This window comes from Sphaerodactylus townsendi, linkage group LG04 (genome assembly GCF_021028975.2).
Source record: "Sphaerodactylus townsendi isolate TG3544 linkage group LG04, MPM_Stown_v2.3, whole genome shotgun sequence".
NCBI lineage: Eukaryota > Metazoa > Chordata > Lepidosauria > Squamata > Sphaerodactylidae > Sphaerodactylus > Sphaerodactylus townsendi.
In genome coordinates this window covers 138,776,114-138,800,652 of record NC_059428.1, presented here as the reverse complement: position 1 = coordinate 138,800,652, position 24,539 = coordinate 138,776,114, and the positions used below count along the sequence as shown (strand labels likewise).

The 24,539-nt window shown below is 57.7% G+C and overlaps 1 protein-coding gene across 4 annotated transcripts; it reads right to left on the bottom strand.

Moving 5' to 3' along the window:
* Nucleotides 1-49: 49 nt before the first annotated feature.
* On the bottom strand, nucleotides 50-14,954 carry GLIS2 (GLIS family zinc finger 2). Of its 4 annotated transcripts, none has more exons than XM_048493536.1 (7): nucleotides 13,957-14,954; nucleotides 5,913-6,139; nucleotides 5,581-5,744; nucleotides 5,090-5,266; nucleotides 4,860-4,993; nucleotides 3,899-4,017; nucleotides 50-2,727 (listed from the first exon to the last, which is right to left on the bottom strand). In XM_048493536.1, exons 1-7 carry the CDS (start codon nucleotides 14,913-14,915, stop codon nucleotides 1,937-1,939), a joined length of 2,571 nt encoding a protein of 856 aa, XP_048349493.1. In that variant the 5' UTR covers nucleotides 14,916-14,954; the 3' UTR covers nucleotides 50-1,936. The 4 variants fall into 4 exon arrangements, with proteins under 4 accessions (XP_048349493.1, XP_048349494.1, XP_048349495.1 ...); XM_048493537.1 differs by having other exon boundaries at nucleotides 5,581-5,741; XM_048493538.1 differs by having other exon boundaries at nucleotides 5,581-5,663.
* Nucleotides 14,955-24,539: the final 9,585 nt, after the last annotated feature.

The window sequence follows — 24,539 nt, the reverse complement described above, 5'->3', positions numbered from 1 at the left end:
TGCTGCTTCTCTCCCCCCCCCCCCAATGGAGAACAGCTGGAGCCACAGAAAATGTTCAGATTCACTTTATTGTTTCCTTGATAAACATCCTCTCTGAGGAGGGTGAGGTCATAGCTTATCTCTTTCAGTTTGAAACTATGCTAACAATGAGGGACGGAAAAGGAGAGAGCAGAAAACAACAGGCTACAATCAAAAGGCACTTAGGAAGTGTTAAAATACTGATGGATAGGGAAGGACGGGCAGCAGACAAAACGGAAATGTCCACCAGCCGGCAGGCCGGCTGGTCGGTCAACAAAATGAAACGCTCGGGACCCATCAGAGTGCTGCTCTCTCACCGGATCCACAGGGGGACCCTCACAGTCGGGAGGCCAGCTCCCCCGCCTGGGCGTGGCACCTGCCTCACAGCACCCGGGCGTTTTGTGGCAGGTGTTTGGCTCCGGGGGCGGTGCTCCAGGCGGCGGCTGCAGCAGAGAGCAAAGAGAATCCCGTAGCAGGAGTCCCGCTGCAAGAAGGACATGGAGAGCAGGGACCCCCTTGTTCGGGGACTGAGATGTGGAGTGACCCCACCAAAACCGGGGGGCAGTCAACAGATACAAGGGCTCCTCCAGCACAGCATGGCCAAGTAGAAGACTGAGGGTGGGGCACAAAGCAGCCAGCAGACGAGGGAGCTGGAGAGCCGCTTGCTGTCTCCACTATCACGCAGGGACCACCTTTGCCAACTGGAAAGGTTCACAAAGACAGGCCCACCCAGTGTGCCCACCAGGACTCCCTTGAGGTCTTGCCGTGCGTTCTTGAGCCAAAGGGCACAGCACTTGGTGGCTTTCAAGCGCCACAAGTCTATGCTGTCTCCTGACCCACTGTGGAGCCCTGTGGGGCAGGCCCACAAATGCTAACTGAGTGCCAGAGCATGTTCTCAGGTGGCACAAGAGAGCAACCACGCTCACTGGCTCTTGGGCAGGGTCTCTTTCCTCGGGGTGGAGGTGTGCGTGCCCTCCAACCCTTTCTGTCTAGAAGAAAGGGACATTCCTCATTGCAGGGAGGGTACAAACATACCATTGCTTCAGCAAAGAACACCTTCCCCCCTCCCACTTGGCTGCCTTTTGCTTGGCTGCTTGAATAAAACACCATGCAGCTCGCTCGGGGGAAGAGAATATTTCAGTTCCTCCACGTCAGGGAAAGGGGGGCAGGTGAGCAGCGTGCCTCTTTGGCACACCTTGTCGGGCAGAGGCTGGGGAGCTGCTTGCAAGCGGGGGCGGGGGGCGGCTGGAAGACAGCAACTCGGATCCAAAGTGGTTCTGTGTCTGGGCAGCAAATTGGCACCTCCCCCCCCTCCGTCAACACACGCTCATTCTCTGGCTGAAGGGAGGGGCTGGGCTCCTGACAGGGTTTGCCCCCCAAGCTAATGGGGAGGTGTGATCAGGGAAGGGGGGAGGGGCTGAATCGCGGGCTTGCCTTTTTTCTGTCCAGATGTATGAACATAGCGAGAGGTGGCTTAACTCCCCTCCCCGCAACAAATGACCAAGGTGAAGCAAAAAGTATGCAGAACTGTGCGCTGGGAAGGAGTTGGGGGGAGCAGCCGCCCCCCAGGGCCAACCATCCTCTGCACGGTTCCTAGCTTGGGGTGGGGTGGGAGGGTGGCCGGGTCTCCTGGCCGCAGCCTTATTGCTTTTCTCAGAAGAGCCAGAAACCCAGGGGTGGTCCTGCGGAAAGTGCTGGGGGGGGGAGAGGGAGGGGGTAGCAATGGTCTGGGCGTGACACGAGGCAAGGGGGAGCCAAACGGACCTTATGGGCCTTTTTTTGGAGGCTTCAAGGCACAGCCATGGTCCCTTTCTTCCACCGTTGTGAGTCAGAATGTGGCCTCTCAAGTGAGGCAACAGCAACCCCTCCCCCCCGCTGCAGTTCTCCCAGGGAAGCCCCAAAGTCCCTCCGGCCCCCATCAGTTCACCACGGCTTGCTTCGGCAAAACGGAGCCCGTCGGGATGACCACCCAGCCCGGAGGCAGGGTGTCGGTGCTTCCCCCCGAGTTCACGCCCGTTGTCAGGTCCAAGACGGCCCCTGGAAGCAGCGAGAGGCCCTCTGGGGGGGACCGACGCCTGGCCAGCTCAGCCCGCTCGTTGGCCTCCTTGCAGCTCTGGGGGCCCTGCGGGCAGCTGCCTCTACCTGGCCTGGGGCCGCAGCCCAGGTGACCCCTCTCGGCCCCAGCTTTGGCAGAAGCCCCGGCAAGCAGAGACACGATGGGCAGTCCCAGGCCACTGGCGGTGAAGGTGGAGGAGAGCAGGGGGTTCTTGGCCAAGTTCAGGGGCGCCATCATGGGCCCGGGCAGGCCTGGCAGCGCGGCAGCTCCAATCCCACCGCAGGTGAAGGTGCTGAGGTCCAGTGGGGCAGGCGGCAGGGGCAGAGGCAGGCTGTGGCCCCCAAAAAGGGCGGCAGGGTTGGGGATGACCAGCTGCGCCCCGCTGATGAAGGGCAAGTCTGTGGCACCGGCGGGGTGGGCCTTGGCAGGCGGCTGCAGCTTCAGCAACTCCTGCTGCTCCTGGGAGATGAAGTGGCCATGCGCCTTGATGTGCTTGCGCAAGGAGCTGGGGTCGGTGTAGCGCTTATGGCAGCCGGGCATCTTGCAGAAGTAGGGCTTGTCCACGTAGTGGGTGCGCGTGTGCTTGAAGCGGTCACTCGAGTTGGAGTAGCGTTTGTTGCAGCCCTCGTAGGGGCAGACGTAGGGCTTCTCGCCTGCGAGGGAGGGGTGAGAGGACAGACACACCTGAGAAGAGCATGTGTGGCAGGATCCCAGCCCTGGCAGGGTGGGGGTGGGGGTCTTGTGCCACTCTGGGACCCCCTGCCTGGCACTGGTGTGGTAGCTACACCATCCCCACGCTTTTCTTGCAGAGCTTAGAAATTAACTGAGAGTTCACACACTTTTAAGCTGTCTGTAAACCGTGTTTGCTTGAAGCTATTTTTGACTTTGACGGTTAATTGAAACACTTGCAGAAAAGTTAGATTAATTGCAGCTGAGATTGGCCTTCTTATCTTGCCATATCAGATGTAACTCATCTGTGTTCTGCTGATTGGCCCTTACTTTGATTATCTCATATTTAAGAATCAATCAGTTGATGATAACTCGATGACTATGCTAGAACAGACTTGAGAGAAAGATAACTGTCCAGAAAGAGGACTACAGACACGCACAACTGTGACAAGCAAACCAGATTTCCCTGGATGGAAGTCTCATAAGAAGACCAGGTGAGATAATTTGGCCGCTTGAATAACCCCTAAATGCAGCAATAGCTGAAACCTGATTGGCTTTTAAAGCTATTGCTGGCTCTGACATGATTAAGCGATGCTAGAAACTTTGATAATTTTAGCATTTATCTTCCCAGTAATTGTTTGACCCATTTTTTCATGCCTGTATATTTTTTTTTCTCTTGCTCTAAAGAGAATCTTTTCTATTCTCAGAGAAAGATAAAAAAAGTTTCTTCCCAGCATTCTGTCTGGTTTGCCGGTTAAAACTTCAGAGAACCAAACTCAGCCCTTTATTCTTTTGTACTATCAGAATTACAGATGGATTCCCTTTTAACAAGATGCGGGAGGGAATCCCTTGTTCCACTGGGGTTGTCCCCAAGCACAGCCATTGAGGCAGCAGAGACTCAGGAGGGGCTGGGGGCTGAGCACCATGGATGGATTCAGCAAGTGGGAGTGTTTGCAACTCCCCCGCACCCAGTGCTTTGGCGCATTCCCAAGCAACAAAGGGAACCAATTGTGGCAGCTGGCAGACCCTCGCAATCCCAAGCGAAGCGTGCACACGCGTGCTGGCCGGATGCCACAGTGCGAGGAAGAGACAGAAGGCCTGCTGCCGCCACGGCAATGGCGCACAAAAAGCTAATCACCCCACCTGGCCACTCACCTGTGTGGGAGCGGTTGTGGATCTTGAGGTTTTCCAGCCGGGAGAAGCTTTTGTTGCAGGTGGGGCAGCGATGCGGCTTCTCGTTGGTGTGGGTGCGAATGTGGATCAGCATCTTGTACCTGCAGGAGGGGAAGAATGAGCGGCCGCTGCTCTCCCCTTTTCCTCCACCCAAAAGGTGCCCAAAGTGCCGCCTCCGAGCCACAGGGAGGGCACTGGGCCAGGTTCCCCTCTTTCATTTTGTTTTTTCGCCATCCGTGGGGTTTTAAAGGCGAGAGACTAACAGAGGTGGTTTCCCCGCCTGCCTCCGCACCCCAACCCTGGACTTCCTTGGGGGTCGCCCATTCAAGTGCCAACCTGGGCAGACCCTGCTTGGCTTCCAAGATCTGACGAAGAGAGGGGCTACTTTGGCCAGCCAGGTCATGGTGGCTGCCCCCCCCCTTTCAGGCCGTTCAAAAAGTGACTCTCCGCCTGGTGCCCCCCTCACAGCTCCGCCTGGGCCCCCCCAAGGCAGGCAGGCAGGCCAGCTCCTGAGTCAGGCAGAGGCCCGATGTTAAAAATAGGCTCTTGGGAAAGAACCGGGCCTAAGCTACGCCAACACACACCCCCACACACACCCCTGGCTGTGTCCGCCACCCCCAGGGCTTCCTCCTTGGACACAAGTCTCCCTGGACAGGAGGCACAGCAGTGCTTCTGCATTGGGGGTGCTTGAGGGAAGGAGGGACGCATCTTGGCAGCTCCTTATGAGTATCCTGGCTGATGGGGGCTGGGGCTGAAGCGAGGGGGGGCCCCTTACTACAACCCTGCGAGGTTACATGGTTTTATGGCTGAGTGGAACGTGACCCTGGCTCCCCCCCTACTCCGCAGCAGCTCAAGCCAACCTCCACATCAGCAGTGGCTCATTCCACCCCTCCGGGCTCAGCTGGGCAGTCGCATGGCAAGGGGCCCCCGGGAACAGGCTCACCTGGCATTGAAACCCCGGCCGTGGCGCGCACATCCCTCCCAGTGGCAGCAGTAGCCGGTGTCCTTCTCGGGCTTGACGTGGAAGTCGTTGACGTGGTCCACAAGGTCTTGCAGCAGATCAAAGAGCTGGTTACACTGTGGGGGGCAGGAGGAAGAAGGGGGCATTTGGTGGCTTGTGGGGAGAACAGAGGTACCCGCCAGCAGTGCTTGATGCACCCAGTCCTCTCTCACCTTGGCCCACCGGCACACCAGCTGCTTCTGAAGGGGGAGGTCTGGGGAGAGCCGCTTCTCCTTGGGGGGGCCCAGGAAAGCCGAGGCAGGCAGGTGCAGCATGCCCCCAGAGCTCAGGGGCAGGAAGAACTGGAAGGAGCGCTGCAGGCCTTCGATGTAGCGCAGGGACTGGAGCTCCTGTGCAGGGGGACCAGAGGACATGTTTACGCATGCCCTACCTTGCAGGCCTGTTGTAGGGAGCAGCACAGCAGCATTTTTAAACCACTTTGCACTCCGTGGGGGGAAGGAGGAGGAGGGAGAGCAGAGTGTCCACCTGGAGTCCCTGAAGCACCCCATACGGTCAGTGCCGTAGTAATTCAGAGGGCCAAATTAGGATCTTGGAGGCACTGGCCAGGCCTCCATTCACCCTGCTTTGCTTAGGCCCCTTCCCCCGCTCCCCCTTCTCCCCCCCCCCACACACACACACATAGAGCCACAGAAGAGCAACTCACTCGGAGGGTGGCGGAGCTCACCAGCTCCCCGCTGCTGGGTCTGTCCGGGGAGAGGGAGGTGCTGCCGCTGGGGGAGTCCAGGCCTGAAGGTGGAGACAGGCTCAGGTCAATGGTGGGGGGCGAGGAGAAGTCCTCACGTCCTTTGGAGTGTGCCAAGAGACCTGCTGCACAATAGAGGCATGGGGCGGGGGAGGAAATGGAGGGTATTTGGCAGCCCCTGAGGCACCCCATCCCATAACCCTCCGTGCCAGCCAGAGGCAAAGGTTTGTGCCAGCCTCAACCCAAGATTGCACCCCACTCTGCTCCCCCCCCCCCCTGGGCCCTGCACTCACTGTCAGGGGGGGAGCCGGGACTGTGAACTGGCATGGTGCCATCCTCAGGAGACCCCAGGAGACTTCGTGGTCGTGCGCCCCTTGTAACCCAGCTGCCCAGCCCCTTGTCACTTTTCTCCCTCGTCGCCCGCAGCTTGGAGATGCTGAGCTTCAGGTCGAGAGGTTCGTCCAGGGAATGCATGATGCCAGGCGAGGGAGAGGGGGGCAGGAAGGAGGCCTTGCCCAACCTGCCAGAGGAGCAGAGAGGGTGAGGCAGCTGGACCCCCTGCTGCAATGCCAACACCCAGCTTCTGAACCCTGAACATCTGCCTGCCTCCCTGGAAATGCTGCCTGTCTGCGTTGTGCCCAGAGCTTGGCAAAAAATAGGACATCTTGCCGGGGGAGGGGGGGGGGCATGGGTGTTGTGCAGGCAAGATGTTCCAGCCCTTTGGCTGCACCTGGGCCTAAGAGTCCACTCACTCGGCAGTCCACTCACTGCCTGTGGTGCTCACAACAGGTCAACACCTTCTCTTCCCCTCCCCACCCGGGCCTTCGCTTTGCAGAGGAAAGGGGGGCAGGCCCTGAGCTCCTCATCCTCCCCCCTCCAGAGCCTGCCAAGAGGTGGCGTTTGCAGAGGTGGGCAGCCACGCTCTGCTGACACCTCTGGAAACTCAAACCAGCCCTCCTGCCTGATGGAGAGCAGCCCCCCTTGGCCAGAGGCACCGCTCCCTTCCTCCCAAGCACCTGCACTTGCCAAGAGAGGTAGGGAAAAGGGTGTGTGACAAAGACCTCGAAAGTCACCTGTGCATCCTGGTCCCTGGTCTCTGGCCCGCCCTCACACCCTGCCTTCCAGCAAGGGCATCTGGGGGAAGATCCATATGGGGCAAATGGGGTGGAATTGCCTGCTTCCCAAGCCAGCGGCACAGTCTGCCCCTGGAGGTTGGGGGGTGGGATGGGGGGGGGGGGGTCTCAGGCAGCCTGGCAACCTTTTTCAGTGGTGGCTCCCCAGTCTCAGGACAGCCTGCCTGAGAGAATACGGAAAAGCCCCCACCGTCACAGCATTTCAGGAGAGGCCCCAAGAGGGAAGCCATTTTGACAGTGTGGGAAGAAGTGGGGTTTGTGACCTCCAGTGTTTTTTTTTGTTGCTTCATGGCAACTATTTTCAGCTGTGCTGTTACCCATTTGGAGCCCCAAGTGCCGGGAGCGAGGGAGGGATGGAGGGAGGGAGGCAGCCCTACAAATCTTTCCCATCAATAAAGGACAGCCTGCGGCAGACCCAAAGGATGACTAGCCTTTCTGAACTCTGACCGCTGCAAACTGTATCGCCACACCAGTGCATGCACAATGAAGACAGGCACGGCACACGTCACTGGGAATGGGAGCCAGGATGGGAGGGGCGCCCTGTTCAGGCCCCAATGGGGGTGGGGGGCACCGGCTGAGGGGCAGGTGAAGAAAGAGGAGGCCAGGTCAGCGCAAGGGAGAGATGGACATGCATCACACAAAGAACTCCCAAAAGGAAGAAGGAGAGATCTGCCCCCCACCTCCTGGACACTAAGGGGAAAGTCCACGGCGGGTCCCTCAGGCGGGCATCCAACTGGGCAGCTGTGCTTCTGCTCTTGCAAGGTAGAAGCCTGCCTGCTGGGAGACCCTTTCCCCAGGCCTTGGCTGGTTTCTCTGATAATGCTGCTGCCTTTTCCTTCCTTCTCCCAAAGGCTTCTGAAGGGGGGGGGGGGGGGCTGACCCCAAGCAAGTCCCTGCTTGGAAGCTTTAGGGCTGTCTGCTAGGCCCGAGATGAATCCAAGAAGGGTTGCCAACCTCCAGGAAAGGCCCAGAGAGTTCCCGAAATTACCGTACCACAGAGATTAGTTCCCCCAGAGAGAACGGGTGCTTTGGAGCGTGGCCACTGCGGCATTTTACCCTGCTGCTGAGCTCACGCCCCAAATGCTGCCTTCCCCCAAATCCCCCGGATTTCCCTGTCCAGAGTTGGCAACCCTATCCCTAATGAAACAGGGCACCCCTCGGATCCTGCACTGGGGGGAGGGCGTGCTGTGAGACACATACGTAAACCGTGCTGAGGACCAACATATTAAACATCTGGATGCAGAGCTGCTGCGCTCTGAGAAAACAAAGTGGGCTCAAACGGGTCCAGATGTGCCCACCACTGGCTAGAGTCCTGGGTGTTTATTTGTGCATCTTTATTTACATCGCTTATACCCCAGTGGGGACCCAAAGTGCCTTACACTGTTCTTCTCATCTGTTTTATCTCCACAACAACCCTGCAAGGTAGGTAAAACTGAGAGTGCACACTGGCTTGGAAAAGTGGACCTGAGTCTCCCAAATCCTAGCTGCACACTCTTAACCCCGTGGTGGCGAACCTTTGGCACTCCAGATGTCATGGACTACAATTCCCATCAGCCCCTGCCAGCATGGCCAATTGGCCATGCTGGCAGGGGCTGATGGGAATTGTAGTCCATAACATCTGGAGTGCCAAAGGTTTGCCACCACTGCTCTAACCACTACTCAGCTCTAACCACTACTCAAAGCGGAGGAAACGGACATCCAAGAGCCCCCTTGGCCTCCTTGTATGCGTCTGCAGAGGCTCCAAGGCGCCTTCCCCAGCAGGGTCTGTGGCTGGTCTGGTCCTCCGTGCGCAGCCCGCAGCTTGGTTTGTTTTCCCATGGCCGGCCCTGCCCTGCCCGTCCTCCCTCCCTTCTTGCTAGCCAGCTGGCCAGCCCAGTACTCGCCCCACCCCGTCGTCTGCAGCCGCGGCCAAGAGGCGCATGAATGGAGGGAGCGGGCAGGAAGCAAGGACTTCCACTCGGCGGGCCCCTGGTTTTGGACCGCACCTGCTGGATAGGCCAGCCTGGGAGGAACAGGACGGCTCCGGCTCCACTCCCCACTCTGGCTTGGCAGGCGGCCACGGCTCAGAGCCACAGGAATGCAGAAGGACCTGGGGGGGGGGGCTGTGACAAGCAGGAGGCCGTCCCACCCCCAAGGGAAAATCAGACACTGAGAGGAGCCCACAAGAGGCAGCTCCAGCATCCCAACACCTTGGAGGAGGGACCCCAGGAGAAGGGAGAGCTGAATTCTACCTCGGGGAGAAAGCAGGGGGAACTCTCAGGGGGGAAAACAGGCCAAGGCAAGGGCAGCTCGGCCTGGCAGTGTGGCAGAGTGGTTGAGTCTCCGGGATTCACCTGTCTCTGGGGAGGAGCAGACCCCTCTGGGGAAAGGGCAGGCTAGAATCCCGGGTATGAAAGAGGGTCCAACCTAGTGGCTACTCAACAAAAGCCTATTTGTGCCCGCAAACATGACACCAAAGGCTAATGACTCTCGGAAGCTATAACAAGTGTCACATTTTCCCCCTTTGTCTACCTGGAGATCTGTGCAGCCGGTCTGTTCCTTTGACTTGTCAAGAAATAAATCTTCTTACTTGTTTATGCATTACACCAGGAAGAGTGTGAATCTAAGCAGAGGGTACCAAGAACCAGCCTCAGTGATCTCAGTGCTCTCTTTGTGCACCGCGCAAACTTGCCTCCCAGCAGCACCCCCCAAGCTGATGCATTTGCTACCTGTAGAACACCTGGAAACTGAAGGGGAGGGTTACAGTTCAGAAGAACCTGGACCCTAGAAACCTTAAGAGGCTGCGTGCCCCCCACCCCCACACGGGAGGAAAAAAGGCCACACACGGCCTGGCCCGGGCAGTCAGGCAAGCCAGAGAGGGGGCTGTGGGCTGTCATGGGGCGGCGGAGGGGTCGGGGAAGGGAGAGGTACCCCCGCTTGGGCAGGAAGAACCCCCCCCCAACCAGGCAGCAGCTCAGAGGTCTACTACTGACTTCTGCACTGAATGGCCCCCTCTGCTTTTCCTCAGCAGAGCAAAACAGCCCATAGGAAGAGGCTCCCCCCTCTAAGAAACCCGCCGAGTCTGTTCCCAAAGAGCACAAAAGCAGCCCTGCCCCTCCTTGCCAGGGCCTCTCCCACGCCTCCCTCCCTCCCACCCTGGTGAGTCCCCACCCCCCTCTGCTCAGCCCCAGCAGGCAAGCGTGGGCAGTGCCCCAGCCCCTGCAGGAGATGCTGAGCTGCTCACAGGAGCAGGGTGGGGGTGGGGGGGTCACCAAGTCCGAGGCCAGGTGGAGTCACCAGTGTCCACCCAGCCAGGGCCCGTCTCCCTGCCCAGCCCCAGACTGGCCACTAGAAACAGGCAAGAGCACAACCAGAGGGGGCCATTTCCCCCCACACCAGTGGGGAAGGGAATTCTTTGGACATTGAGGACCAGTCCTGCAATATCTGCCCCTCTGGCTGCTCACTCGCCTGCCTTCCGGCGTGCCCCCCCCCCCGCCCCCAGCCGCACGGGCAGGAAGCAGGCTGGCTGGCGTGGCCACCCTCCCTGCCCCACAGTCTCCCTCCTGCCGGATTCCTGAGCTCCTCCGGGGAGCCAGCCTGGGTGGGGCCCACTTGCTGGGAAGCAGCTCTGCCTCGGCGGCAGCGGAGGCAACGGCTGCAGCTGCCAAACCAAACTGGCCCCAGAGCAAAGCATTCCTGGGAACGCCTCCCTAGAATCCAGAGGAACCGGAAGAGCCAGCGAGAGCCAGCTGCGGGGAGGGGGGGTGGTGGTGGTGGTAAAGAGGCCTCCCTGGCCTGCAGAAATGGGATGTTGCTGGGAGGGGCCTTGGCTGGGGAAGGACAGTCCTCCCCCAGCAGCAAGAGGAGCTAAGGGGGAAAGGCAGTGCTGGAACGATCAAGCCCAGGCTCAGCTGGCCCAAAGCACATGAGCTCCCCCCCCCCAGCCATCTTGCACCGACCCTCACTGATCCCAGTAGGGGGGGAGCACCTTCAGGTCATGTGATGACAACCTGCCAAATGCTACCCACTGCCTGGGCAAGACTACCAAGGGAGCGCGTCGCCAGCTTGTGACCCAGCTGGGATGCAGTGGCTGAAGGGCTCGGGCTCCCCCACATCAGTCCAGCCCCTTCCCCTGAAGGTCCTGCCACCCCCTCATGGGGCCTTGGCCAGGTGGCATCCATCTGGGGCATCGTCACACCACGCAGGGTCCCAGGGCCAGGCAGAAATCTCCGTCTGCGTCCTCCATGACAAGTGGACAAAGAGGGAGGGCAGCTTAGTGGGGAGGGGGGGCAGCCCTGAGAAGGAACCTGCTGGACATGAGCCCCATGTCTGCCCCAGCCGGTTGGCCAGGCCAGGAGGAAGAGACTCACCTCCTTCCAAGCAAGCGGCTTCAACAACCACTGGCAGGTTTTGGGGGGGTCGAAGGGACAGGTGCACAGACCTAAAAGTCGGGGGGGGGGTGTCTGCAGACAAACTAGCTGAGGTGGCATCTTCTGCCTCCACTCTAAACACCCCCCCCCAAAACCAGCAGTGGCCCAACCACTCTGTGGCCCCAAACAGAAGCCAAGGTGGTTGAAGGGACGCAGGAGCCATTTGGGGGACCCCCGAGTGCGCCTCCCCTCACCAGAAGTACAGGAGGCAGCGCCCCCTTCCTGCTGTACCAGTCTTGCCCCTGCAGCAGTCTACTGACCCCGCTCCCCCCGCTTTCTGCCCCAACCACCAGGCCACCACGCCTTGCCCTCCCTGATGCCACCACGTGAGGTGGGGCAAGTAAGTGTCATCTCAGGAGCCCCGCCCCGGCTCCCAGGCTGCTCTAACTCCGTGGACACCAGACTTGAGCTTGTGCGCAGGCGGGCTGGGGGGGGGGGATTTTTTACAAAGAAGATACGGTTGAAGCTGCTCCTGGGGAGAGCCAGGAGAGCAAAATAAACCTACTGGGAAGCAGCAGTGACTCATGGCGTGGTCCTAAAAGAGGGCCCTGCGGGGGGGGGGGGGAGGTAAGGGGCATCAGACGGCCGCTTGGAAGGACCAAGAGGAGGGCCGGACTGTTCTGGACACCAAAGGCATGACTCCCCCCCCCCAGCACCTGCACACACACCCCCCCCCCCCGTGCCTGTCTCGCTCCGCCTCCAGGCAGCGTGAGCCAGCGGTATCCCAAGCATTCCACCTGGGCAGACGCCAAAGGGAGGCTGCCCGGCCCCAGGCTGTCTGCAGAGGCGCAGCTGGGAGGCCAAGCCAGCCAGAAATAAGGGGGGGGGGGGAGGCACAGAACTGATTGCCCAGGGGGAGCGGGGGGGGGGCATGCAAGCACCAGGCCAGTGGTTGCCCCCTGGGTCTTGGCCACGCACACTCCTGCGAAGAGGGCCAGGCCCACCCAAGTCCCTCCCGCATATGGACAGCCATCCCAACAGCAGCGCTCTGGAGAATTGCAGGCGGCCCCAGAGGGAGCAGCCCACTCCCAAACGCTGCCCTGCCCCAGAACAACAGGAAGCAGCAGATTGCTGGGCCTGGAATGGGGGTGGGGGCACCTGGGAAATCCCACCTCTCCCCACCCGCCAAAAGAGAGTCTCAGAAGTCAGCAGGGGGCAAGGGTGGGTGACTTTTTCTCCACATTATAGGAACAGAGACGCCCTCTCTTCTGCTGACTGTCAACAAGCAGCCAGATGGAGCTCTGGGGAGGCCAGCGCGGAGGGCCAGGGCAGACCTGAAGTCACATGAAGGCCCTGCCCATGAGTGCAGCAAGAAAGATGCCCAGCTGATCCCCCGGGGCAGCGGAGCTCATTTCGCTTCGGTGGCAGTGGCCACAGTTGCAAGCCACTCCCTGCAGGGCAAATGAGGCCGCAGACACAACAGAAAAACTCTGAAACCGTCTCCTCCCTACCCCCCCCCCCACACACACAACAGTGGAGGCCTTGCAGCCAGATTTTCCGTTCAAGGGGGGGGGGGCGACACAGAGGGCTGTCAGATGATGCTTGTGTGGGGGGTACCCCCCTCATTTGAGGTTGCCCCAAAAAACAGGAAGAGCTCTGACTTCCACAATAGAACGCACAGCACTCACTGCCAGCAGCTTCAGAGGTTGTGAAGAGGGATGGGAGGCACTTATGGGTGAGGAGGGGCCCAGTGGAGCCCCCCTTCAGTGCCAGATGCCACGCGTGGGCCTCCCAAAGAGCCCCTTTCCCCATGTGCCTGTCTGCTGGCACCCCCAGCACATGCCAGCAGGAGCCCCCAGTCTAAGTGTTGCACCAGCCCCCCCGCCCCTTAGGTCAGCTAAGTGTGCCCTGTCCTGCCTGCAGGGGGGTGGCCGGCGTGGCCTGTGGGCTGCTCCGCCACGCCGGGGGCTCAAAGGTCACAGCACAGAGGAGAATCCGTTTCTCTTCCAAGTTCCCGCCCCCCAGCGGCGGGGGGGGGGGGAGGGAGCGAGCCAGGCAGCGGCAGCCCCCTCCCCCCCCCCCACCAGCAGCTCCCACCGGCCGCCTTCAGGAGCCCGCTGGACAGGATTCTCCTCTGCAGAGCCGATGGGGAGGGGGCGGCATTTCACAGGAAGCTTCCCCCCCCCCCAGACAGATGAACAATACCGCGAGACGTCCACAGCGCCCTCTGGCGAGGGAAAGCGGGGCCGCCCTCCCGTTAGTCCCCTGAAGGGCCGCTTCACACGTTCATCCTGCACGAGCAAAGCGCGCCCGCAGCTGGCGGGATGGGGGTGGGGGGTGGGGGTGGGGGTGGGGGGTTCGGCGGCCGGCCGGCCCTTCCGTATGAGGACGGCGACGGCCTCGTGGATCGCGGCGCACCTGACCACGGGGCTCCCTTCCGAAGCTAAACCGGGACTGGAGGCCAGAGGAATCCCGTGTCGGTGGCCGGACGCTCGGACCCGCAGGCGCTCGCCTCTCCCATCCCGGGGGGTGGGGGTTCAGGCCTGCACCCTTCAGGCTAGGGCGGCTGAGCCCCGGGCGCTCTGCACATGTTCAGAGCCCCATCACTCCCGGCAACCTAGAGCGGGTCTCCTCGCGTGGCAAACGGCAGAGTCGGAGGGGGGCTCAAGGGGAGACAGCCGACCCTCCTCCCCCCCTCCCCGCGGTCTTATAGTGCTGGCCGAACCACCGGCTGGCGTAGGAGCCCCCCCCCCCCCGCGAGCGGAAGCGAGCGGGCAGAAGGGGCGGCACCTTGCCTTCGTCGAGGGGGGACACCCGGCAGTCCCCCCTCCCCCGTAGCCGTGCGCAGTCCTTACCGGGGCGTCGTCGTGGCCGGGCGGCGTCCGGCGGGCTTTTCTCCCGGGTCGTTCGGAAGGCGGTTCATAGCGGGGGGAGCAGCGGCGGTGACGGCGGGGGGCGAGCGGCGGCAGCGGGGGGCGAGGCGCCCGGCCAGCCGCTGCGGCTCCGACGGGGCGGCCCTCCGCAGCGCCGCATCTGCGCCTCCGGAGCGCGAGCAGGCGGGCGAGACGCGGGGGCGAGGGGCGCCGCCCGGCGAGGTGGGGGGCGGGGGGCGCGCTTGTGGGCCGGCGCGCTCGCGGCTCCGCGGGAGAGTGGCCACCGCCAGCCGCGCGGCCTCCGCCCCAGCCCTTCTCCCGGGCCAGCGCTGGCGTGGGGGGGGGGGGAGGAGGAGGAGGCGGTGCCCGCGTCTCCGTCTCCCCCCACCTACCCGCGGCCAGGGGCGGTGCCCAACGCCTGCCTGCCCGCCCCCTTCCTGGGCCGGGCCGGGACAACGGGCGCGCAGCCCTGGCCCCTTTCCCGCCCCCCCCCGCCGGAGTCCTCTGGGCAGGGGCAGCAAGCCCCCCCCCCCCCAACAACACACCGCCTGTGTTGCTGTTTGGGGATCCCCGGGGGAGGGTCCCGCGTGGGGCTCTTGCGCTCCCGAGGAGGAGGGCGGGTAGAGCGGCGAGGCGGGGGACGGGACGGCTGGGCAGCCGACCGCATCGGCCAGCGAACGAGCGAGGGGGGGGGGATGCGCGCCCCGCTGGCGGCTGGCCCGGGGGAGAGCGGCGCGCATGCGTGGAGTAGGCCAGCTTTTGTCCCGGGGGCGCCGAGGAGCCTCCTGCCGCGGGAGGGGGGGCACATAATGGGAAGGAGAAAGGAGCCCAGGAAGGACAGGGCGCTGCCCGTCTGTCCGGCGTGGGTGCAGGCGCGCGTGGGCAGTGGCCCTTCCGGAGGGGGGAGAGGGGGGCGCGGGAGGCCCGGGGCGGAGATGCATTCCTGAACGGGGCCCACGGGGGAGCCTCCCTGCCCGGCGTGGCTGCGAAGGAAGCGCCCCCCCTTCCGGCCATCCCCAGCTGGCGGCTCAGCTGACCCACTCAAGGCCAGGCGGCCACAGCCCCCTCCAGGGCCGCCCGGTGGGTTCCGAGGCGGGCGGTTGGGAACGGGGCCCCGGTGGGCGGCTTGCTGAGACAGGCGGCTCCGGGTGCGGCTGGCGGGCACGGCCCCCTCGGCCGCCCCCTGCCCCAGTCCGGCCGCTTCACAGAGCCGGCTTCGCTGGGGAAAGTCCTTCCCTGGAGGGCCTCCGTCCGGAAGTGGGGCCTTGCTTGCAACAGAAGCTGGAGGGCCTGGGTGCAAAACGCGGGAGAGGTGGACTGTGCATCGCCCTGGTCAGTTCTTGCCATGGCTCCAGGACCGGAGGTGGCACCCCTGCTTCTTTCCTCCTGTGGCCGAATGAATCCCTTCAGCATGTAGGGAAACCTGAAGCACGCTTGCGAGGCAGGTAGAGAGAAAATGAAAATGCCCAGGTGCTTGCAGTAACACAGGCGAAGCTGAACAGGCAGCAGGTGCATGAGCCAGATGCCAGGCTGGGCAATATTACCTAGTGGATGGAGGGCAGCAAGTCCCTTGGGAGGCATTGTAGGGAAAGGGTCCCTTGCTTGGCTGACTCCATCCAGCATTGTCCCCTGGCAGAGCAGGGCCCTTCTTCCCCCTTGGCTACTTGCCACAGTCTTGGGCACGGAAGAATCTTTGCCAACCTCTGCTGGTGGATAGCTGGGATTTGGCCTGGAGCAGTGGGTGTACTCAGAGCACTGGGCTGACCACTGAGACAAAACAAGAGCAGAATGTTTTATTGACCTACGGATGAACTCAACAAACTGAAAAAGGTTCAGGCCCCTCTCTGAGGACCAACCCAAACATTGCAGGGCCACGGGACTCTTGCCGAAGTCAACGGGTCACTGTGACTGGGTGTGGAGCCCATTGCCATTCCAGAGGGCCTGGCCATGGGGTGGCTGCCCCACAAGTATCCTCCTTTCTTGGGTGCAGCCCGGCTCAAGTTGTGTGCTTCTGCATCCCCCTGTGCTGCTGCTTCACTGGTGCCTGTAAAAACAGCCCCCTTCTCGATAGATCCCTGGAATCCGATTGGCCCTCTGACTTCCCTTTCCCAGTCCGGCCCCCAAGTGCTGGACTTGACCAGGGCAGCACAGGGGTGGGGCTTGCCTCTTCCTTCTGGCGAGCTGGTGCTTTGAGACCTGCGCTCAGTGTGCATAAAACAAATGAAACTAATTTACTTGAAGGAGTGCAAATGTGATGATCTTCCTTTCTCCTCTGCAACGGCCCTGCGAGGTAGCACTCCACTCCCTTAGCTGTCACCCTTCCCTACAGGTGTTCTATTCGCTGTGACTCCGTCTTGGGAGAAATCCTTTTGAAAGCCATTTTAGGGAGCTAGCAATTATTTGCTGGGGGGGGGGCATGAGGGTCTCCTCAGTGGCCAAACTCTTGGGTGGGAAACTGATTCACTGATGAGATCTTTGCATCAAGCAAACAAGATTGAAACTAGCGTGCCAAGTATAATATGACAGGAATGAACAAATCAAATTGGCACACTAACTTGGACTTATGTATATATGACAATTGTAATAAATCATTCCAACAACATTTGTACAAAATTATTTTTTCAAATATTTTTCATATAAATATTAACACAATTATTTCAATTCTAACCCTATTCTAATAACCTATTGATGAAAGTAATAAAGTGCAATACATTTACATGCCAGTGTCAATAAAACAAATCAATGTACAATCTTCATCATTTCATTTGTAAAGTGTATATTCAAAAGTCCATATGAGACTTCAAATTGATGAGTTCCAAGAAATTTTTACATTTCCATTTTTTATGTGGTTCCCAAATGGAACTTCACAGATTCTCATCACATATATTGTAAAGCAAATGTTCATAAGTCCATATGAGACTGTACAATGTTCAATTCCAAGGGAAATTTGATGTTTCCATTTTATGTGATTCCTAAATGGAACTTCACAACAGAGCTAGTGTATCCTGTGTCTTGAGTCCATACATCGATGGTACATTAAAACTGAGAATCCGGTATAGAATCGCACCACGCGTCTGAATGCGTTTTCAAAGGTTTCTTCCTCAGTATACCGATTCTCAATAACTTGATTTCATCTTAGGGTTAACATTTTTATACAGTGTCATCCTTCCCCTAGAAATAATCTTAAAATCTCTGCATCCTCAGGGGGCTTACAAAGCCAGGCACCCAGCTGCGCCTATGCGGAGAACTAGTGTGGTGTAGCGGTTAAGAGCAGGTGTACTTTAATCTGGAGAACCAGATTTGATTCCCCACTCAAGCAGCCAGGTGGACCCCATTGTTTTTACTGATCTTGTCAGAATGGCTCCCCCCCACCCTGCTGCCAGCCCTTTTGCCCACCACTCTGCCTAGTGGGAAGCCCCCACTGCGCACTCAGTCACAGTCAGGAGACCCACTGACTCTCCTTCCCTCTTCTTTTGAATGGGTCCCTGTCACTACAATGGTGCAGTGGTCAAGAGCAGGTGCACTCTAATCTGGAGAACCAGGTTTGATTCCCTGCTCTGCCATTTGAGCTGTGGAGGCTTATCTGGTGAACTAGATTAGCTTGTGCACTCCAACACATGCCAGCTGGGTGACCTTGGGCTTGTCCCAGTTCTTCGGAGCTCTCTCGGCCCCACCCACCTCACAGGGTGTTTGTTGTGGGAGGGAGGGGAAAGGAGATTGTAAGCCCCTTTGATTCTCATACAGGAGAGAAAGGGGGGATATAAATCCAACTCTTCTACCACAGTCTTGTAAGCCAAAATTGTGCCATCTCACCCCTCCTCCAGTGGCCGAGAGGCTGGCCAGGGGTTTTCTTCTCCAGGACCTCGGGACATTTTATTGCCACACAGCAGCAGGTGTCCTCTGCACGGAATCTCTCAGGTATTGACACAGACTACGACTCTATCCCGCTCGGCAGACTTGAGGACAGGTAAACACCCTCTTTGTCCACTCCGGTCCTCCTAAAAGCTCCCCTGTCTGTGTACTGTCGAAGGCTTTCATGGCTGGAATCACGAGGGTGTTGTGGGTTTTCCGGGTTGTACGGTTGTGTTCCAGTAGCATTTTCTCCTGATGTTTTGCTTGCATGAGGATGCCAGCCACAGATCCAGGCAAAACATCAAGAGAAAATGCTGCTAGGGCATGGCCATACAACCTGGAAAACCCACAAGACCCTAGCTCCCCTTTCTCCTTGGTTAAATTCCCCCCCCCCCCGGGCTCCCCAAAAGGCAGAATTCCCACCCAGCCAGAGACTCGGCCCTCTCCCCTTCCCCCATGGAACTTCTGATCCCAACAATTGTGCTGTTCTTATGCTTTTGTTACCTTTTCAGTCCCCACTTTCAAATTCTAAAAATTGATTTGGAAAAGATCTGGCTGTTCTGTTGCTAATTGGAGGCATTTTGACTCTGCCTGCCCACTATCCTGGTGTACAGATCTCAAAATCACATGTTGAGCTCACCCCTGAGGGGTGAACGTGTCAGTTGCCCAAGGTAGCCTAGGCTTAATTCTCCCAAGCTGGTTCTGGGCATTGACCTCTAAAGTTAGAGAATCCACACATGGCGCCTGGTAACCTACAGTGGAATGAGGGTTTCCGATCTGGCTTCCAGGAGGCAGCAGTGGACTTCTTCCGCCACTAGTGGGCGCTGGAGGCTTCTGCTTAGCTCTCTTTGAGACATTCTTGCCAGGTGCTTTTGGCCTTGGCTTTGGGGGAGTCCTTGATGCTCTGAAACTCTCAGATCCCTTGTTTCCTCTTGCCTGAGAATGCAGCAAGGCCAGAAGGCCAGCCATTCTGCCCCCCGCCCCCACTCCCAAATCCTGTTTTTCTCATCTGTATGGATTTTGGAGGGCATCGTTAAATCCCTTAAATTAGGGGTAGCTCCTAATACCCCAGAGGACAGAGTCAGAATTCAAAATGACCTGGACAGATTAGCGAGCTGGGCCAAAACAAACAAAATTATTTTCAACAGAGATAAATGTAAGATACTACACTTAGGCAGAGGCGGAGCCAGGGGGAAACTGCCCGGGGCGCATGCCCTGCACCCCTGCTGCAGTGGCACCTGCCCATTCCATGCCACACCCCCCTGCAGCCTGGCCACACCTCTGCTGCGGCTCCACCCTGGGCATCACGCCCCACCCCATTGGCGCTGCACCTCTTCACTTAGGCAGAAAAAAATGAAATGCACAGACACCTGGCTTGACAACACTACATGCGAAAGGGATCTGGAAGTCTTAGACCACAAACTGAACTTGAGTTGGCAGTGTGATGTGGCAGCCAAGAAAGCCAATGCAATTCTGGGCTATATTGATTAGTGTCTAGAACAGGGGATGTAATTGTACCTCTCTATTCTGCATTGGTTAGACCTCACCTGGAATATTGTGTACAGTTCTGGGCACCGCAATTCAAGAAGGATATTGACAAGCTGGAACATGTCCAGAGAAGGGTAACTAAAATGGTCAAAGGTCTGGAATCCATGCCCTACGAGGAGAGACTTAGGGAGCAGGGGATGTTTAGTTTGGTGAAGAGAAGGTTAAGAGGTGACATGATATCCATGTTTAGATATTTGAAGGGCTGTCGTGTTGGTGAGGGAGCAAGCTTGTTTTCTGCTGCTCCAGCGACTAGGACACGAGTCATGGGTTCAAGATGAAGGAAAAGAGATTCCACCTAAACATTAGGAAGAACTTCCTGACAGCCAGGGCTGTTTGACGGTGAAATGCACTACCTTCTTTGGAGGTTTTTAAAGGGGCTGGATAGCCATCTGTCAGGAGTGCTTGAAATCCCTCCTCTGGGCTTGAGAGGGGATTATTTTTTTAATTTGTACACTTCCTTTCTTCCCCTAATCATCACCCAAAGCAGCTTCCATCTTTCTCTCCTCTGTTTTATCCTTACGACATCCCTGTGAAGTAGCTAGGCTGAGAGAATGACTGGCTCATGGCCACTCAGTGAACTTCCATGGCACGAGTGGGGATTCAAACCCAGGCCTCGCAGATACTAGTCTGGCCCTCTTAACCACTACAATACCCTGCTCTTTAAAATGCCCAGGGGCCACTGGGAACATCAGAGAAGCAGTGCTGGGTGTGATCAAGGGCCCACTTCATCCGGCACCCCGATCCCCCGTGGCCAGCGCCCCCCGCAGCAGTCTGAGAACAGGAGACAAAGGCCCAACCTACTCTGCTGTTGCTGACGTTCAAAGATACACTGCCCCTGAATATGGAAGCTCCATTTGACTATCACAGAGGCCCCTGGCTCCATGAAGTTGTTTGAAAGCTTTTTAAGCCAAGAACATATGTATTAATGTAGTGGTGAATTCTACAAGTTAATTTTGCATGAAGCAAAGAGGTCATATTGGGAATGTAGTGCGCTCTCAGATACTATTTCCTACAGCGAAAAGGCAGGCACGTTCCCTGCTCTGGATTGTGACAGGATGGGCAAGTGAGCCTCTCATCCAGATCCTTTCAGCCCTTGGATAGGACTGGCCAGATCCCACCCCAAAACGGTGCTGGTGCTCCTCTTGCCCAGCTGAAGTGCCTTCAGTTCATCCCCTGAATGTTTCAGATCTGCTGGGAAGGAAATCGGAGGCTCCATCCCAGAGGCGGAACTACCATGGGATGCAAGGGGGCTCAAGCCCCAGGTGTCACTGAAATTGGTCCGGTGTGGGGGGGTGTTCAGCCACTCACCCCCTTCCTTCCCCCCAGGAAGCAGCCTCTGGGCTACACCTTTCCAGCCTCCATCTCCTGCCGCCATCCGTTCTGCTGCCGCCACTGCCTGCCCACCTACCTCTCCTCAGGATTGGAGGTGCCAGGATCTCAGCAGGCATAGGGAGGGGGAATGGTGGTGGCCTGTTTCTGGACCCCACAGAGCCCTTTCCTGCCCCCTGGCACCAGAGGAGGAGGACAAAGCACCCTACCCTGAGTGTCACTGCCGTGGGCAGGGCACATCCCCAGGTGCAGCCAAGCCTAGCAGGAAGCGGCTGGGCCGGCCATTTGAATGCATGTGGGCTGACTGGAGCCAAGTCCCAGGCAGGCCCAGTCCTTCCATGTGGTGCAGGTTCATCTCCACTGCGTGGAAGAGGAGCCTGGCTGCCCACCTGCCTAGGGAGCCCAGGGCACACCTACCCGAGTGCTGACAGCTCGCCCGGGAGCCCTTTACTGCTTAGGCGAGTCCTGGCCAAGCAAGGCTTCAGTGGGGGGTTCTTTGCCTGTGGCACCTGCTCATCTTCTCTGGCAACTTAAGAGCATTCCCAAGATGCACACGCCTCAAAACAGCCAGTCCTGAGAAGAATGCACCACTTGAAAGATGCCAGTTTCCAGGGGAAAGGATGGAGCTTCCTTCAGTCTGCAAAATGTGACGCTCTTCCTTCTAGGAATCTTAGCCCTGTGCAGTTGCTGCGCAGAAGAGGCTTGGCAGGGAACTCGTCGCTGCTCATTATTCATGCAAAGGGCTTTTGGGGATCGTAGTTCCCTCCTGCCACGAACCACAATTCCTAAAGAAGCCCTCTACGAGGGCAAGAGCCTTCCGTTCCAAAGGGGGAGCCATATTTAGTCTGTTGCGGCAAATTGGAGTCCAGGGACACCTTAAAACCCCACATTTTAACATTTCTTTCAATTGCTTTCACAGACTTCATCAAATGTATGAGTTGACACATACGTGCCCTCCCTATTATTGGGGTGGGGAGCTGTCAATCACAGGGCTAAAAGGACACAAAATGCACAAAGAAGTTGCTAGAAGTACTAACTGGAATCTGATGAAATGTCTATAAATGTTTCTGCTTCAATACAGCGTTGGTTGGTTTGTCTTCTTTTAACTAGCTGCACAGTCTTGCAATTTGCAGATGAGGTCACTTCCATTTTTTTTAATAACTATGTGACCAGAATGTACGTGACTGTGGTCAAAGTAAGCCACACAATTAAGTGTCTCAGCCAGTGGGCCACCTAAAGGCAAAAGTTGCCACGGACAGCTGCCTCCAGGTTCCAATTTGTTGCAAACATGTTCCTCTTGAGGGAATACTACGCTCATTCTAGCCTAGTTCAATTCTGCACTTCCTGATGGGTCTTATACAAAGTCAGGCTGTTAAACAGTCTAACTCTGGCCCCGATGGGCATCTATCTGCTAAAACTAAGGAGGACGTCTTTTGTAGAGATCCCTCTATTCAGCTCAGGGTTCCTTGGATTCTGTGAGTGCTATTTTAAAAATTGGTCTCTATCCCTCTAGTGACTTCTCAAACTCCTTTAAATTTGCATTGTTTACCAGTGAAGTGCATTGCCAGAACAGTTCAGAACATCTAAAGTCACCTTTTAGTCCTGTCTGGGGACCAGGGGCATACCAGGGGGAAATGGCACCCGGGGCAACACCTGCTCAGGGTGCCTCACCCCTGCGCACTTACCTTATCTTAGACAGCGGAAGAGGGTGGCGGTGGTCCTGGGCAGTCTGGCAGAGCCGGGCCTGGCAGGGCTGGGCCGAGGGGCACCTGGCAGACCTGCGGCAGGCTCCCAACCACAGGCCTGCCAGCCCCCCCCCCCCAAAAAAAGTGATCTAATGGGTGGCACCTGGGGGCAATTGATCTCCCATGTCCCTCTGGCAGATATTGCCTCTCTACCTGAGTTCTTCTGCTGGCTGCTTGTCATACTCTGCCGTGAGCATCAATCTTCTGGTCCTCTGTGCTGAAGTTCTCTGTCTTTACCTCCCTCTTTATTGTCCTCTTGTGTCTCATAGCTCTGATTTCCACCCTCACTATTCCTCACATGCAGCCATCCTTTTCCTGCAGGGGCATATCTGGAGTGTCTGCATAAAATAGAGGTTTTTATGCTCTCTGGTTGAGGCATGTGTATGTCTTGTGCACATTTCATTATACATCAAATTGCATTTTTGTTCTGCAACTTGTTTCATATCTAAACACATCTATACAAACTATTTCTGATGGATACAATACGTGGGCCCATGCGGCTGAGGAGGCTGGTCCACGTATTGTACAGTTAGCTAAAAGATGGGTGTCAGATGTTTGCGGGAGGTGCCATTTTCTACAGATACACCTCTGCCTCTTTCCTCTGGAGACAGCCTGGAAGGAGGTCCTCCCCCCTTAGTGCAGTGGGCTTGGGGTGGGAGTCCTGACCTCCTAGGGAGCTATGATGCCCTGCCTCCCCATAACCTCCGCTATGGGGAGCTGTGCCTGCCCTTGGGCTTTCCTTCTTGGCAACTGGGGAGTGGGGGAGAAGTTTGATGGATTTCATATCTGTGAGGGGAAGGCTGGAGAACGCAGGGGGAGAGGAAGGAGGAGTTTGAATTTATATCCCCCCTTCCCCTCCTGTAAGGAGACTCAAAGGGGCTTACAATCGCCTTTCCCTTCCTCCCCACAACAAACACCCTGTGAGGTGGGTGGGGCTGAGAGAGCTCTGAAGAACTGTGACTAGCAGGGGTCTGCAACCTGCAGCTCTCCAGATGATCATAGACTACAAATCCCATCAGCCCCTGCCAGAATGGCCAATTGACTATGCTGGCAGGGGCTAATGGGAATTGTAGTCCATGAACATCTGGAGAGCCACAGGTTGCTGAGCCCTCCGGAGGAGGGCGGTATAAAAATGAAATAATAAATAAATAATAAATAAGGTCACCCAGCTGGCATGTGTTGGAGTGCACAAGCTAGTCTGATTCACCAGATCAGCCTCCACAGCTCAAGTGGCAGAGTGGGGAATCAAACCAAGTTCCTCCACCTGCTCTTAACCACTACGCCACTGCTGCTCTCATCAAGAAGCACACATCAGGTTCTATAGTAACTTAATATTAGGATGTGAGTCTGTTAGACACAAAGCGGAAGCGGGGGTGCCAGGGCTGGCCGTTCCAACTCAGAGGGCTCATTTCAGGGAGCAAAGAAGCTGCCCTGGGCCTGAATGAACAGAAATGCGCCCAGCCCCATGGCCGCAGATGGAAGCAGAAGGGATCCCTCTGTTCCTAAAGAGGCTGCTGCAGAGCCACCCGAGGCACCCTGGAGTTTCTAGCAGGCATGGGATGAGCGTGGAATGGCTGGCACGTTTCCCTACTAGCTGGCACTGCAGTTTGCTTGTTTATCTGGTTTACGTCCCTCCCTATCCAGCAGGGCTCAGGGCGAGTCACAACATAAAACTGAAAACAATCAGTTGACACTGCCCGGCCTCCATCCTGTCAAGTTTATCTAGGCAGGAACCAAGGCTATGCCAGGGTGGGGTAGTGGTTAAAAATACTGCACTAATATATGAGAGGCCCAGATTCAAATCTGCCCCTACAGCATGGAGACTCACTTGGGGACCTCGGGCCCATCACACGCTCTCGGCTAAATCCACCTGAAGAGTTGTTATGAAGATAAAATGGAGGACCAAACTGTGCCAGCCACTTTGGAGACAAAGGCAGGGTACAAAATAAATATAAAATTGCCGAGGCAATGGGGTGGACTTAAAGGTCTTCTTTTGCTCGATATAGCATTGGCCCAAGTCCGGGGTGGTCCTGATCCTCGGGGGACTGGCTGTATACTAGTTCAGCTGCCCAGCCTTCCTGCTCAGGCCCT

Bases quoted from the DNA above. Each gene is read 5' to 3' on its own strand.
- GLIS2 (XM_048493536.1), bottom strand. From the start codon at position 14,915: ATGCATCTCCGCCCCGGGCCTCCCGCGCCCCCCTCTCCCCCCTCCGGA. The intron at 6,140-13,956 runs GTAAGGACTGCG...CTCCTCTGGCAG, and splicing joins CCGGCCACGACGACGCCCCG to GTTGGGCAAGGCCTCCTTCC. The intron at 4,994-5,089 runs GTGAGAGAGGAC...TGCCCCCCACAG, and splicing joins TGGTGTGCCGGTGGGCCAAG to TGTAACCAGCTCTTTGATCT.